At 33.5% G+C, this 13,898-nt stretch overlaps 4 protein-coding genes and 1 non-coding gene across 7 annotated transcripts; 3 read left to right on the top strand and 2 right to left on the bottom strand.

The window, feature by feature from the left end:
• The first annotated feature begins 2,825 nt into the window (after positions 1-2,825).
• Positions 2,826-5,149, top strand: SOBIR1 (Leucine-rich repeat protein kinase family protein). The gene has a single exon (XM_012224554.4). The coding sequence runs from the start codon at positions 2,927-2,929 to the stop codon at positions 4,844-4,846; it is 1,920 nt and encodes a 639-aa protein (XP_012079944.1). The 5' UTR covers positions 2,826-2,926; the 3' UTR covers positions 4,847-5,149.
• Positions 5,150-5,500: 351 nt separating this feature from the next.
• LOC105640278 (centromere protein X) lies at positions 5,501-7,215 on the bottom strand. The gene is made up of 6 exons (XM_012224553.4): positions 7,080-7,215; positions 6,917-6,965; positions 6,792-6,832; positions 6,141-6,180; positions 5,925-5,978; positions 5,501-5,813 (listed from the first exon to the last, which is right to left on the bottom strand). Exons 1-6 carry the CDS (start codon positions 7,101-7,103, stop codon positions 5,710-5,712), a joined length of 312 nt encoding a protein of 103 aa, XP_012079943.1. The 5' UTR covers positions 7,104-7,215; the 3' UTR covers positions 5,501-5,709.
• Positions 7,216-7,224: 9 nt separating this feature from the next.
• On the top strand, positions 7,225-7,296 carry TRNAT-UGU (transfer RNA threonine (anticodon UGU)). Its single transcript has one exon. It is a non-coding gene; the product is annotated as a tRNA-Thr (tRNA).
• A 34-nt stretch (positions 7,297-7,330) lies between these two features.
• On the top strand, positions 7,331-11,466 carry LOC105640277 (uncharacterized). 3 transcript variants are annotated; one of them, XM_089727007.1, is made up of 2 exons: positions 7,331-7,831; positions 11,449-11,466. In XM_089727007.1, the coding sequence occupies exon 1, from the start codon at positions 7,410-7,412 to the stop codon at positions 7,818-7,820; it is 411 nt and encodes a 136-aa protein (XP_089583133.1). In that variant the 5' UTR covers positions 7,331-7,409; the 3' UTR covers positions 7,821-7,831; positions 11,449-11,466. The 3 variants fall into 3 exon arrangements, with proteins under 3 accessions (XP_089583133.1, XP_089583132.1, XP_012079941.1); XM_089727006.1 differs by lacking the exon at positions 11,449-11,466 and adding an exon at positions 9,119-9,350; XM_012224551.4 differs by lacking the exon at positions 11,449-11,466 and adding an exon at positions 9,119-9,350 and having other exon boundaries at positions 7,332-7,853.
• A 388-nt stretch (positions 11,467-11,854) lies between these two features.
• On the bottom strand, positions 11,855-13,147 carry LOC105640732 (protein JINGUBANG). The gene has a single exon (XM_012225128.4). The coding sequence runs from the start codon at positions 13,129-13,131 to the stop codon at positions 12,055-12,057; it is 1,077 nt and encodes a 358-aa protein (XP_012080518.1). The 5' UTR covers positions 13,132-13,147; the 3' UTR covers positions 11,855-12,054.
• Positions 13,148-13,898: the final 751 nt, after the last annotated feature.

Genomic DNA, 13,898 nt, shown 5'->3' with positions numbered 1-13,898 from the left:
TATTTATTTATTGATAAATAAATTTTATTCATTTTTAATAATTTATTTATTTGCTGTAATTTAATAAATTATCCAAAAATATAGCTGTTATTTTTCTGTTATAAGGGACACTTTAGGAAGCTAATAAATGAAAAACATGTATAAATATGATGAGTTGATGATTTTTTATTTCACAACCAATTATATCCTAACTCTTCTCTTATTCTCAATCAGAATTCTCTTAAATTTCCATAGTTCATTATTTTTTTTATTGCTTTATTTTCCTTAATATTGGAATTATCTATTGTTTATTTTTTATTTTCTTACATCCAATTCCAAATTCTTTCTCTAATCTCAATTTTTTTTCCATTTATAAATTTACTTCATTTGATTTTTTAAATAATTTTCTTAGTATTTGAAAATAATAATTTTCAATTCATTCCATTAATTTTATATTCCATTTATAGTTTTTTATATCAGTAAATTAGCAAAATTTGTAAATTTAATGTAATAATAATTCTAAGTTAGTTAATAGAAGTTTTTCTTTTAAAATTTTATAATAATTTATTTAGTTAATAAAATTTAAACATTTTAAAATTATTATTTATTCATGAATTTGGAATCAAAATTTTATCATTTTTTTTAAAATTTGTGTAATGCCGAAACCGAATCAGAATCGTAATTTGAACTATCGGTTCGCCGGAACCGTACTAAACCGTGCTAAAATCGAAACCGAAAGTTCAAGAGTCAATTCCAATTTAAAATTTTAAACATTTCGAATCAGCGATTCAGTGAACCAGCTATGTCTAAACGAGGTAGCTGTAGAAATTTCCGAAGTTTTTCACAAATAAAATTGCGAAAGGAGAAGTCAAAGTAAATGCAGCAATCAGTCATTCGGATTTCACCGCAGGAACCAAGAAATTAATGTGATTGAGTAGTGTGCATGTTTATTCCAATGCCGTATAGTCTTTCTTTGGCCCGAACGAGACGCCAACTAGCAATTGGATGGTTAGTCAGCTGACTGATGTTGAGACTGGTTGGAACATCGACCTCGAGGATTAATTGGTTAACGAGTTATGCCAATTGCTAAGTCTTTCTTTTCCTTGAAAAAAAGTCAGGCGTACATGCTCGCCTCTTGCTATACGCTAATTAATTTGTCGTTTGTATATGGTTTTACACGTGGTGTGTCCATCCCAGAATCCAGATCAAGTCTAATTTTCATTGAAACTAAAATATTTTTAATAATTTATTGAGGAAAAAAATAATAATAATAATAATTAAAAAAAAAACATTCGTGGATTGATTTAATATATGGAAAGGCAAGTCTTATCCCAATATATTAGGCAAATGTGGTCGGTCTCGTTCGAATCCGAAGACTGTGGATTTATATTTGATCCAACGGCTCAAAGTAGCCCAAAGACTTTTATACTCTGTTTCTTGGACTTGGCTGGCCCAAACTCTCTCTCTCTCTATCTCTCTCTCTCTCTCTCAGCGTTGACTTGACTTTCCTAAAGTTCCCGTCTCATAACTTCACAAGTCTTAATTAGCCATAGTGTGTGGGCCATAGCTCATGATAAGATTTTTTTTTTTTAATTATTATTTTAAGAAGTTCAAAGAAACTACATTAAAAATTATTTTGATTTGAATATTAATGTAAAAAATAATTATTATATTTTAGCAGTGAATTTTATCCAATTGATTTTTAATATTATTTGACTTCAAATCGTAGCTAATATATTAATTAATTAAAAATAATTAATTGCATTTTATAATAATTTTTTTTAGCACCTCGAATAAAATTATTCTAATTGGTTTCTACCACCAATAATGGTAGAATGAAAATCTAAAAATTGATAAAACTATCTTAAATGAAGTTAAATTTGGAGGAAACATAAATACTCAATCCAGAAATTTTAAATACTTTCCAATATAACTATAAAATACTAAAATAAGATTATTTTCCATAACCTGTTGAGAGATACAAACTATAGAAATTGTTTAATTTTGTTTCATTTCCTGGAAAGGGATAATTAGGTTTTGAACTCCTGTAATTTCTTTGAGGTGCTTAGTTACTATACAATATTATAAAATTCACTTTTATGTTTCTTTTTTGTTCTAATAAAATTACAGCTCAATTTACCAATTTATTATAATAATGAGTGAATTAAGAAATATATGCTAAAATAACACAAATATAGATAATTATTTAATTATATTTTTCTGAACTATTATTAATGACTAAATGCAAATGAAAGTTTTAAACCAACCGTTAAAGTAATGAATTTTTTTCTCTGAGTTGATTTAATCATAGTGGTAGGAATAATTATATAAAAAATAGTTAGTAATTGTTTTTAACTATCTTTTAAAATATGAGATATGTCAATTGAGTTAAAAAAAATTAAATAAAAAGAAAGATAAATATCGAAATGAAATATGTTGGTTTTTGAATTTGGAGCAAGGGATGTAGTATTTTTATTTCCAATTATTCGAATCATAAATAGAGATATTCAAAAATTAAAAAAAGCTTTCTTTTTTAAGAGAAAAAAAATCAATCGAGTTAGCTTGAGTCTATTTATATCGGATCAGTTTTATTTTGTGAATTTGGATGCAGTAAATCAGATCAAAATGTACAAAAATAACAAAAAAATAACAAATAGGTTCATAAAACTATCTGTCTAACGAAAATTTTTTTATAAAACTATCCCGAAAACCCAAGTATGAACAAGGAGAAAGAATTTCTAATTAAAGAAAAAAGGACAAATAACATTCAGAACAATGGGGGCCTACTCTTATAATTTTTCCACACGGTTTGGGCTTATAAAAAAATAACTCAACAATGTACCACCAACTCGTTTCTTTGAAAAATAAAAAACAACGTTGTTCTTGCTCCCCATGTTATAAATTCCCAGCGTCCACTACCACAATCCGCCGGAAACCACAGCGTAAAATGGCTTCCAAACCTCACAATCCCTACTTCTCCCTTCTCATTCTACTTTCCCTTCTCCTTGTCGCCTCTGCAAGAGTAGGTCTTGACCATTCAGACCTTAAAGCCTTTTATATCATACAGAAGGACTTGGGCATCAATGGTCAACGAAGCCTCTCCACCACTCTTTGCAACAACCCAGGTGTGTTTTGCGAGAGAAGGCTCTCTAACAATAACACCTATGTACTCAAAATCACCAAACTCATCTTTAAATCCCAACAGCTGAGCGGCTTCTTGTCTCCGGCAATTGGCCAGCTTACGGAACTAAAAGAGCTCTCTCTTCCAAACAACCAATTAGTTGACCAAGTGCCTCCTCAAATAGTTGACTGCAAGAAACTGGAAATTCTTGACCTGGGAAACAATCAATTTTCCGGTGAAATTCCATCAGAATTATCGAAACTTATACGTGTTCGAATTCTTGATCTTTCCAACAATCAATTTTCGGGGAATTTAAGTTTCTTGAAGCAATTCCCAAATCTTGAACGTCTCTCTCTTGCTAACAATCTTTTTACAGGAACAGTTCCAAAGTCTATACGTTCATTTCGCAATCTTCAATTCTTCGATTTCTCGGGTAATAGCTTTCTTGAAGGGCCAGTACCAATGATGAAAAAAACTGAATCTTTAAGATCTCATCAGTACCCAAAGCGTTACATTCTGGCCGAGAATAATGCCACAACAGCTAAAGGAAATAGAACTGGTTCATCTGCAACAGCTGCTGGACCAACTGCAACAATGGATTCTGCTCAAGCACCTGCTCCATCAACAGTTTCAGGTCATCGCAAGCACAACAAAAGCAAAAGAAAGATGAATGGATGGATCGTAGGATTTTTCGCCGGAGCAGTAGCCGGAAGTATATCCGGGTTTGTATTTTCCGTTATGTTGAAGCTAGCATTGGCAGCAATAAAAGGTGGAGGTAAAGACTCTGGGCCGGCAATCTATAGCCCACATGTGATCAAGAAAAAAGAATTTTTAGCGTTCTTGGAAAAAGACGATGGGCTTGCTAATTTGGAAATCATAGGAAGAGGTGGATGTGGAGAAGTGTACAGAGCAGAGTTACCAGGAAGTAACGGAAAACTGATTGCAATAAAGAAGATTGTTCAACCTCCAAAAGACGCGGCAGAATTAACTGAAGAAGACAGTAAGCTTTTGAACAAGAAAATGAGGCAAATTAAATCAGAAATCAACACTGTTGGTCAAATTCGACACAGGAACCTTCTTCCTCTCTTGGCTCATGTGTCTAGGCCTGATTGCCATTACCTTGTATATGAATACATGAAAAATGGAAGCTTACAAGATGTGTTGACTGAGGTTTCATTGGGTACAAGAAAGTTGGATTGGTTTGCTAGGCATAAAATTGCATTAGGAGTAGCATCAGGGCTTGAATACCTTCACATGAATCATAGTCCAAAAATCATTCATCGAGATCTCAAACCAGCAAACGTTCTTCTTGATGATGATATGGAAGCTCGAATTGCTGATTTTGGACTTGCAAAGGCAATGCCAGATGCTCAAACACATGTTTCGACTTCTAATGTTGCAGGAACTGTGGGATACATAGCACCAGAATATCATCAAACACTTAAATTCACTGATAAGTGTGACATTTATAGCTTTGGTGTGTTACTTGGTGTTCTGGTGATGGGAAAACTTCCATCTGATGAGTTCTTCCAACACACCCGCGAAGTGAGTCTGGTCAAGTGGATGAGAAATGTTATGACGTCTGAAAATCCATGTCAAGCAATCGATCCCAGCTTGATGGGCAATGGGTTTGAGGAGCAAATGTTGCTAGTCCTGAAAATTGCTTGCTTTTGCAGTCTAGATGACCCAAAGCAAAGGCCTAACAGTAAGGATATCAGGTGTATGTTGTCTCAAATTAAGCATTAGTTGTCATATATGCTACATGTTTGATAGTATGTAAGAATAAAGAAAATGTGTATTTTGATGTCGTTTTTGTGTACGAACAACAAATTTTAGTCTAGCTAGTTGTTGTTCTTAATTGTAGCAGCTTGTTTAGGTATAAACTTTAAGTGTTTGCATATTTGAATGCCTATCAAATAAATGTAAAAGGCATTCAAATTTTCATAGAATGAGAAATTGTTAAATTGTTGCATTTTGTATACTAAAAGATTTAGTATATGTAGACATAGAAGCTAATGGGGAGTTGGGCGATAAATGCCGTCGGTTTCAGATCTTTTGAGTCATATCTTTATGTTAGGTTTTCTGAACTGGATAATACATTGTTATGACAATTTTATTGATTTCTCACTAAGCTAACCACTGAATTCATTTCAAATGTGCTAATAGTGGCCAAGCTTTTCATCATGCAATTTTACCGGACAAATATTGTATTCCACTGAACACTTTTTGCAAGAATCCAAAAAGAAGTTTTAGTGCTCTTTACTATTCATTAGAAAAGTAAAGAGCTACCTCCAGAGTAACAAATCAAGTTCAAATCTTTCTTTCTTTACAACTCCAGTGCAAGCCTCATCAAAAAAATCGTATAGAAAAATACCTAGAAGGAACATTAATACCAGAAGGTTTGACTAATATCACGACCTTTACATATATTTATTCAATTTCAGATCACATGGCAGTAAACAAGTCCATATTTTATTTCTTGTTTGTTCAGTTAACTATTTGACAAAAATTGATAGAACTCACATACTGCTGGATATTAAAAAAATATCAGCACATTTAAGTTGACCATATATTTTATTTCCATATGAAAGTTGAAGCTCCATTGAAAATTAAAAATCCAGCAGTAACTGTGGGAGAATCCTCTCTAAGTGAGTTGCTTCAATCTTCTCAACTCCCTCTGCTTCAGCAATCGTAGCAGCACGCTGCACAGCCTCTACAACAATGCAAGGGTTTCATCAGATTGTTTTTTACAATAGAAACAGAAAAATTAAACTCACCTGTGGTTTCAAGAAAAGTACAGAATTTTAATTTCACAAGGTTTAACCTGAGATAAAAACACGGAGAAGTTCACAACTCAGCTTTAGTGCATTTGAATTAGCTGCATCAGGAAAAGATGAACAGAAGAATGGCAATTAAACTGATGAACATTTGCTACATCTCAGTTATGACTCAACAAGAATGAAAACATGAAAAATTGGTGGAAAATGCTCAATAAAAAAGACTGTACATATTGAAAAAACACAGTAATGACAGGAGATACCAGAGGTTGGCCGAATTTTCTTGGACGTTCCAACTCCTACCTGTATCAGTATAGACAGATGAAAAACGAATACAGAATTCAACAAGAAGGAAAACAATGCATTAGTTTGTGCATTATGGGTTTCTTAATATTAGATTTTTCATACGATTTTCATAAGAAAAAACATTGATATTCTATTAATCATCTATATAACTTAAAGGATTAGAGGAATACGTTTCAGCCAACAAGCACAGAAGAACAAGTAGAATGAGGAATAGGCATTCATTGGATGAGTTAAAAATCAAATTGTCAATGAATCATTCAAAATGAATGTATAAAGAGAAGAAATCTAGTTACACAGAGCTTACCCCCAGAATAACTAAAATACACATATCCAGATCATAGTGAATATTGAAAACACGAATCAAACTTGAACACTGTGATCCAAGATCACATGTAGGAATTTAAACTACAACTTTGATAGTGTATTCAAATGATTTCCATCGAAGACACTCATCCATTATAAGGAGATAAACAAATTACTGAAAGTTCTATAAATGAATTTTATATTCAATGAATACGATTTTGTAAAATCATGCTCTAATTCAAATTCTGACAGCTAATTTAGGTCGAAACAATATAAACAAATCGAAAGTGTTAGTATAAAAATACCTCGCAGTCCATAGCATCAGTTACTTCATTTTTCTCGCGCTCTGCAACACGACAGCGAAACGTTTCAACTATCAAAACAAAATTATTCATATAATCTACAAAAAAATGAGTGAGAAATTACAAACCGAGTGCTCTTTTGCTCCAAACGAGCTTGAAAATGGCGTGAACTAAATCCTAAAAATACCAAAAAATAAAACAGAAACAATTTCAATTTTGCGTTTGTCAATATGAATACTGATTCAGTAGAAAAATTAAGTACTGTCAGATAATCAGCGAAAATACACATACAGGATCGAAAGTGTCGTCTTCCATGTCAATCCAGCCGTTGCTTCTGGCGCTTAAGATTTCCCCTTCCAGTTTCGACTGCAACCAAAAAAACTAGAAAAAGAAAGTTAACTTTATATACTATTTTATTTTCAAAGTCATTTAACAAGCCCCTATAGCTCAGTGGTAGAGCGTCAGTCTTGTAAACTGAAGGTCCGTAGTTCGATCCTGCGTGGGGGCAATGTCATTTTGCTCTCTTTTCTTTTTTGCCGCCGTTATTAAACGACAACGTTAATTCAAATAGGTCTGATAAAAATCACTCTCTGGATCTTTCATGGTGAACGCGAACTCCCAATGGCGAGCCTAATCAACCAAGTTGCCAGAAAAGCGACGCCATCTCTAAGAACCATAGCTGCATCCATTAAAACACCACTGCTCTGCAATCCCGCGCACACTAACGAATCTAGCTTCATAAACAATTCAATTCCTCTCTGGGATTCAGCATCCACAGTGAAAAATCCAATTGTTCAAAACCCCACTAAACCCTTTCAGTTTTATTACCCCAGCTTCCCTTTTGGGTATTGCTTAAAACCCATTTCCATAACGGGTTCTAATCAATTGGATGCTATTGGGGCTGATTTTGCTGAGAATGATACCGATGATGCGAAGACCGTGTGGGCTGATAGTGTGAAGAAAAAGAGGAAGAAGAAGATGAACAAGCACAAGTATAAGAAGCTCAGAAAGCGTCTCCGTCGAAAAGCTTAAAAGGCATCTCGGTAAAAATCACATGTATTGGTGGTTAGTTGCTCATGTTCCTTTTCACAATTTTTGAACTAGAAAATATGGATGTTCAATTCGCGTACCAATTTTTGGGTGAATTTCGAGATATAGAATCATTCAGTTAATTTTAACGGATTAAATAGAATAATTTTTATGATTGTTGTGGAATTTGGAATTTATGTCTTTTGAAATGCATCAAGCTGCCAATTTTTTATGTTACCAAACCAATAGTTAGCATTTTTTGCGTTTCCAATTCATCTCTAAATGCTTAAAACTAGACAGACAATTAGCAATTTTTCATTCCTGGTATTAACAGTGGCAAAGCGAGAAATCTGATGTAGGGAAAAGCTCCAGGGCTTCCATAAGCTGTTAGTTTACAGAGAAAGATTGGATAAAGTCAAGTTTGTAAAACTTTTTCATTGTTGACGGAGAGTTTGGATAGAAATTAAAAAGAATTATCACCATATATGTTTTTTGAACAGAATTGTGCCACTTAGATTCATCTCTCAATAAACTGAGAAAAATGATTGAAAAGAAAAATCAACTCAACACATAAAAGATATCTGAATAGATGCTAAAGAGTTTCGCGACTATGGATTATTAATGCTTCCATTATACAGTGCAATTAGCTCTATGTGGCTGGTGGAGTTGAAAGATAAGGACTTTTTGGAGCAAATAAGAATCACTAAGCATTTTTTCCTAGTTGAATATGTTGCAAGGATGAGAATAAGAACAAGAAGGATATATATTGGGGATCAAGAGTGCAATGTAGAGAGTTTTATGGTATTCAAGTTTTATATAGCTGACTATGCTAATTTAGGTGGGGCTTGGTTATACCTACTTACGAAGGCCCCTCAAAGATATTCGGAGACATTGTTTTAGTCATTTGAGAATTCAAATATAAGTTTGATTCTTTGTATCAGAAGAATGGTTGGATATGAACCGTTCATAAGCTGTTTATTATTAGAAGCACAGAAAGTATCTGCTAAGCTTTGTTGGCCTCTTTGGTTAGGTCATACATGATGTTAATTCCAATTTGTTGGTTCCCTTGATATCATCCGTAGTTGTTGAAGTGGAATATATATATCCTTTCTGATGACAATCTTCTTTTGGGCTTGACTTTGAGAAAAAGTATGGAACAATTTTTAACTAATTGCTGAAATGGAATCGAGTTGTTCATAGTGATTGATGTGGAAATTGTCGAGTCTAGGTGAAATTTGTTTTTCTGCCAAATGGTTATTACTAATTTTGTCACGTTCTGATGCATATGTGTTTTTTACCAGATATCATCTGCATGCCCATAGGTGGATGCTGGGATGCATTGCACTGTCAAGTTGATAAAAATACTTCATTTTGTTTTCTTCAATGTCTTTATGTATGGATACTACGTATCTCCGACAGATTTAAAATCCTATATTTTTAGCATAAATGTATAATGAAAGAGGGCAAAAGCCAATGGAAAATGTGTATTCCCTGATATTGAACTTTCTAGTCAAATAGTTTCCATAATCTTAACCTTGCCCAAAAGACTACAGACATTGACTTGATATCTTCTTATGTAGATTCAGTCATACTTCATCCAATTCATCATACAGTTTGCAGAGTTCTATTTCTTGTTGTTGGGACTTGTAATGCTTTGAAATGGTGATTGAGGACTTAAGATTAATCATGCACAAAGTTTCAATCAATATGCACTAATAATTTGTGGACATTAGAGAAATATTTGGACAGTCACTGAGAAAGGAGTGTGGTAGAGTTTCAGACATCAAGAGATAAGGTGGAATTGGGATTATAAGAAACCAGGCTACAAAGAATAAGTTTTGAGTTTCATTTGCAACATAGATTAATGATTGTGAATGAGAACAATTCTCAGATCGATATAATATAACTCAACAACATAGACAAAGGGTTTTGTTTTGCTGTTTTAATGTAGCTACCTCAACTCAACTGCTATATGCAAACCTCCGTCAGATTGATTTCGATTACTTCTTTCCTTTCCAAAATTCAGATTTCATGTCTGGATGGAGGGATTGCTGTATGGGACAAAAATGTGGATTAATTTGTTAGACTAAAAATACTGCTAACTGGTCTGAAGATTAACTGAAGTTGGAGTTCCTATAGTGAATGAAATAGATGTGTTGATTGGTTGGGCTTAAATTCTTGAAATGGAAGCACTAAATTCTCTCCTTTTCAGACCTTTGTTTTGTAGAATGGTCAAGGTTAGAGTGCAGCCATTCACAGGTAAAATTAATCAATTTTGAGCAGGACGAGCAACTCACAATATGTGCTAGTTAACTTCCCCAAATGTTTGTCTTGCTTTACGTTTGAGTAAAACTTGAATCAGGAACCGGATAATCACTGTTTCTTTTGCTTCTGGAATACTATTCTTGCATCCACACTGACAGAATAACAGTTGTAACCAATATGAGCAATTTTTGTTGCTTATAATATCATCAAGTTAGGAGGAAGGTGCAGAATTTGGTGATTATCAATTGGTTCGTCTTCAAACTCATAAACCTCTAATGAAAAGGGAAATAGAAGGTTAGCATTTCCGCATTTAGAACTGGGAAAGTACGTACCGATTATCTGATAGTTTCATAACGTATGAGTAGCATTGAACTTGCACTGATATACTTACTGATGATCTAATTGAGTAAGTATTTGAAACTTATCCTAAAACAGTCACGGGAAGGTTCCTAAACAGGAACAATCTCTTATCTTGGAATAATATATGATTAGATGGGTATCTTTTGTTAATTCAAGAAGAATATTTAGGGGAAACGCAATGTCCAGTTATCAAGATTAGTGGTTTTTTCCTTTTTTTTCTTATTGTCTTATGCTAATTGGATGATCATAATTGTATTCTCTGAAATTATGAACTCACCTTGACCGGACCACCGCGAGACTCGCACATGGACGACGAGCATTATATTAAAGATTGATTGCTCCGTAGGTTCTTAATTAAGAGCAAAATGAGTCTCATTCGTGATTTGATAATCGAGAATTTTCTTTTAGCACTTGTTTCTCCGTCAATGTAGGGCCTGAAATTTCCAGAGCAGCCATTAATCCATAAAGACTAATATTTCCCAGCACAGGGCAATTCTTTGTCTTGCACGACTCTTTTAGTACTAAAATAGTGATGGGGACACATTGGTCCGAAGGCTACTAGGCTACGCCATAATTTATTTTTAGGTTTTTTTCTTTTTTTCCTATTATTGATGCAACTAAATCCTTTCTTTATTATTATTTTTTTTTTCTAGGTCCATGTTGATTGATATTAGCAAACATTAATTCAATGCAGCTTCTCTATTTTTTTCTTTTTAAAGCTTCGAAATTGCGTAAGCACTTACGCAAAGGCGACATAATGCACTAACTATGCAGTTTAGTCACTAACCTATAATTTAAGTTGCTTAATGGTATCCCACATGCTACCATTTAGACAATGCTTTAAACACAGTCACAACTGCTAGCTAATCCTAATTTCTCTGAAGATAAATTAATCACCTTTGTTAAGCCCAATCAGTTAATTAGCACACACCAATAAATTCCATGATAAATGTAGTTTTAGAAAAAAAATTGAAAATTATCTGATTCTAATTAAAAAATTATGCAGTTTACACATTATGTGGAGGTGATCTAAGACTTTAAAGCTATGGAGGCTTAATATATTAATTCAAGCATGTTGACATTTCTTTTTATGGACAAGCATCTGTTGAAGTAAGAAGAAAGGAAGGAACTAAGAAACATACAACAAAAGATCGACATCTCAAAAGGAGAAAAAGCAATCAGCTGCTATTTTTTTAAGTACAAACGAAACATGCACTCAATGATGGGCTCCAAAAGGCAAGCTGCCTCCACTTACAGTATCCACATATTCTACATTTGCTGCCACAAGAAAAGAATGTTTTCCCTTTGGATGGATACCTGTTTCCTTCATTTTTTGCAATTTTTATATCTATATTATAAATTATTAATTTTGATTAAACACGACTCAAAATAAAAAGAAAACCTCACAAATCAAATCATAATATAGAAACTGTAATAAATAAATGAGATCAATACAGAGAGAAACAAAGACATATATGATTATAATTTAAATGTAAAATCAGGAGACAGTCTTTAGTGTGTTTTTTTTTTTTTTCTGTCTCTCTTTTAATTTTCTGTTTCATTTTTCCTAATTAATTAATTATAAGCTAGCTATTGTTAGAGTAATTGCTAATTACCAACCATCTTCTTCGGGCTTGAGCTGATCAGCTGAGACCTCCCATTCTTTTATCTCCCCATCAAGACTTCCACTGCATATCGACAACATGGAACTACCATTATTACAACCACTTCTTCTAACTGCAACAACTGACTTAACTGGCCTTTCATGTCCCTCCAATACTACCATACAACAATACCCACTCTTTTTCCCATGTTCCCAAATCCTAATTGTTCGATCCGACGATCCACTGACTAACAAATGATCTACATTCGTTAAACATAATATAGGCCCTTCGTGACCCCGCAATGCTTCCACAAAAACCATCTGATGTGCATTATCATCAACTTCCTTTCTCTCCCACACCATGATCGAACGGTCACAGCCACCTGAGAACAAAACCGATCCATCACCATTCAATGCGAGAGCATTGACCGTTGATTTATGCTTCTTTAATGTAGTAACTAAACTATGTTTTCTTTTGTCGCCAACTTTTTCCCAAACCCTAATGAATCCATCAGCAGAACCAGTATAAACGGTTCCATTATCAGACACAGCTAAAGTATTAACAGCGTCTTGATGAGCTAACAACGACTCTAAACACCTATTATTTTTCACATTCCATATCTTAAAACTCTTATCCCAAGAAACAGAATATATTAACCCTCCATGCACAGCTAACCCAGAAACAGCATCCCAATGTTCGATCCAAAGCCGCTTTCTGTGACGCCTAACGTTAATATAATTTCTCGGCAACATGAAATGGCGGAGACGATCTTTAACAGTGGGAAGAGTGGAAAGAAGTTGATGTTCTTTGGAGTATTGAGAAATTTGCCAGACTCTGATCTTGCAATCTTGATGGGCAGTGAAGATCTTTGTATTATGGAATGCTATGGATTTGATGGAACCGGAAGTTGGATCATTTGTAGAGAATGTGTCAATCTGAGTATAGGTAGATAGATCAAAGACGTTGATTTCGTTTATTGATGCAGCGTACAGGAAATTGTTGTGGAGTGCCAAGCAGGTGATTTGTTGTGGGGTTGGGGTTTTGAGAGTGGTGAGGCAGTTGTATTTTGGAGTAAAGGGATCCATGGGAGAACATCTATTCTTTGCAATGCAAATATCATTTATGTGATTTGTTCTTAATATAGTTACATTTATAGATGATTAAGCCAAGGAAAGAATCATTGGTAAGCTTTGGGACGACACAATTGTTTTAGGTTATTGTAGAGTTGACACTTGGCAAAAACTGAAAAGATGAGGTGATTAGTTGGTGGGCCATGAAATCAACTACAAATGTACCACGAATATGTTTCCACTCAAGCTTTTTATTTTTATTAATTTATTTATTTTACAAGAAATACAAAGGTATATTGTTACAAAATTGAACTCTAAGATTATATTTGTGTAGCTGCTCATTTTATTATTTTAAAAAATAATAATGATAATTTTCTGCTTTGTCTGGGAGGATGTACAGTATAGTATTTTCCGAGCAACCACTAAAAATAATTGGTAATATTTTATTACGTATGTGTGTCGGTTGCCCAAAATTAATCAGTGGGTCTGGCCTTTTGAGTGAATATTAATTAAGGTATTGTTTAACAACAAAGATTCCAATTTATAATCGCTAATTAGTCACTAAATTAAATAAAATAAAACAAATAACAACCGTCAAGCTAACATAGAAAACCAATGTCTTGGGTGAATAAACAAATTAGTAATTAATTAAGGTTAATCATATTGACACTTTTTAGCTGCGTGAACTCATGTGCTACATTCATGGAATCAAATCATGCTACGACTTCATTTTAATTAATTAATTAATTATGATTACACCACTCTTTGTCTCTGCTAATCAC

Source organism: Jatropha curcas, chromosome 10, assembly GCF_041381405.1.
Source record: "Jatropha curcas cultivar XTBG-Jc1 chromosome 10, XTBG_Jcur_1.0, whole genome shotgun sequence".
Lineage (NCBI taxonomy): Eukaryota > Viridiplantae > Streptophyta > Magnoliopsida > Malpighiales > Euphorbiaceae > Jatropha > Jatropha curcas.
The sequence above is the reverse complement of the archived record's forward strand: the minus strand, read 5'-3'. Positions and strand labels throughout refer to the sequence as shown.

Excerpts from the sequence above, each read along its gene's own strand:
- LOC105640277 (XM_089727007.1), top strand. The coding sequence starts at position 7,410 with ATGGCGAGCCTAATCAACCAAGTTGCCAGAAAAGCGACGCCATCTCTA.
- LOC105640732 (XM_012225128.4), bottom strand. The coding sequence starts at position 13,131 with ATGGATCCCTTTACTCCAAAATACAACTGCCTCACCACTCTCAAAACC.
- SOBIR1 (XM_012224554.4), top strand. The coding sequence starts at position 2,927 with ATGGCTTCCAAACCTCACAATCCCTACTTCTCCCTTCTCATTCTACTT.
- LOC105640278 (XM_012224553.4), bottom strand. The coding sequence starts at position 7,103 with ATGGAAGACGACACTTTCGATCCT. Across the intron at positions 6,966-7,079 it reads AAGACGACACTTTCGATCCT|GATTTAGTTCACGCCATTTT; the intron begins GTATGTGTATTT and ends TGGTATTTTTAG. Across the intron at positions 5,979-6,140 it reads GAAAATTCGGCCAACCTCTG|CTAATTCAAATGCACTAAAG; the intron begins GTATCTCCTGTC and ends TTCCTGATGCAG.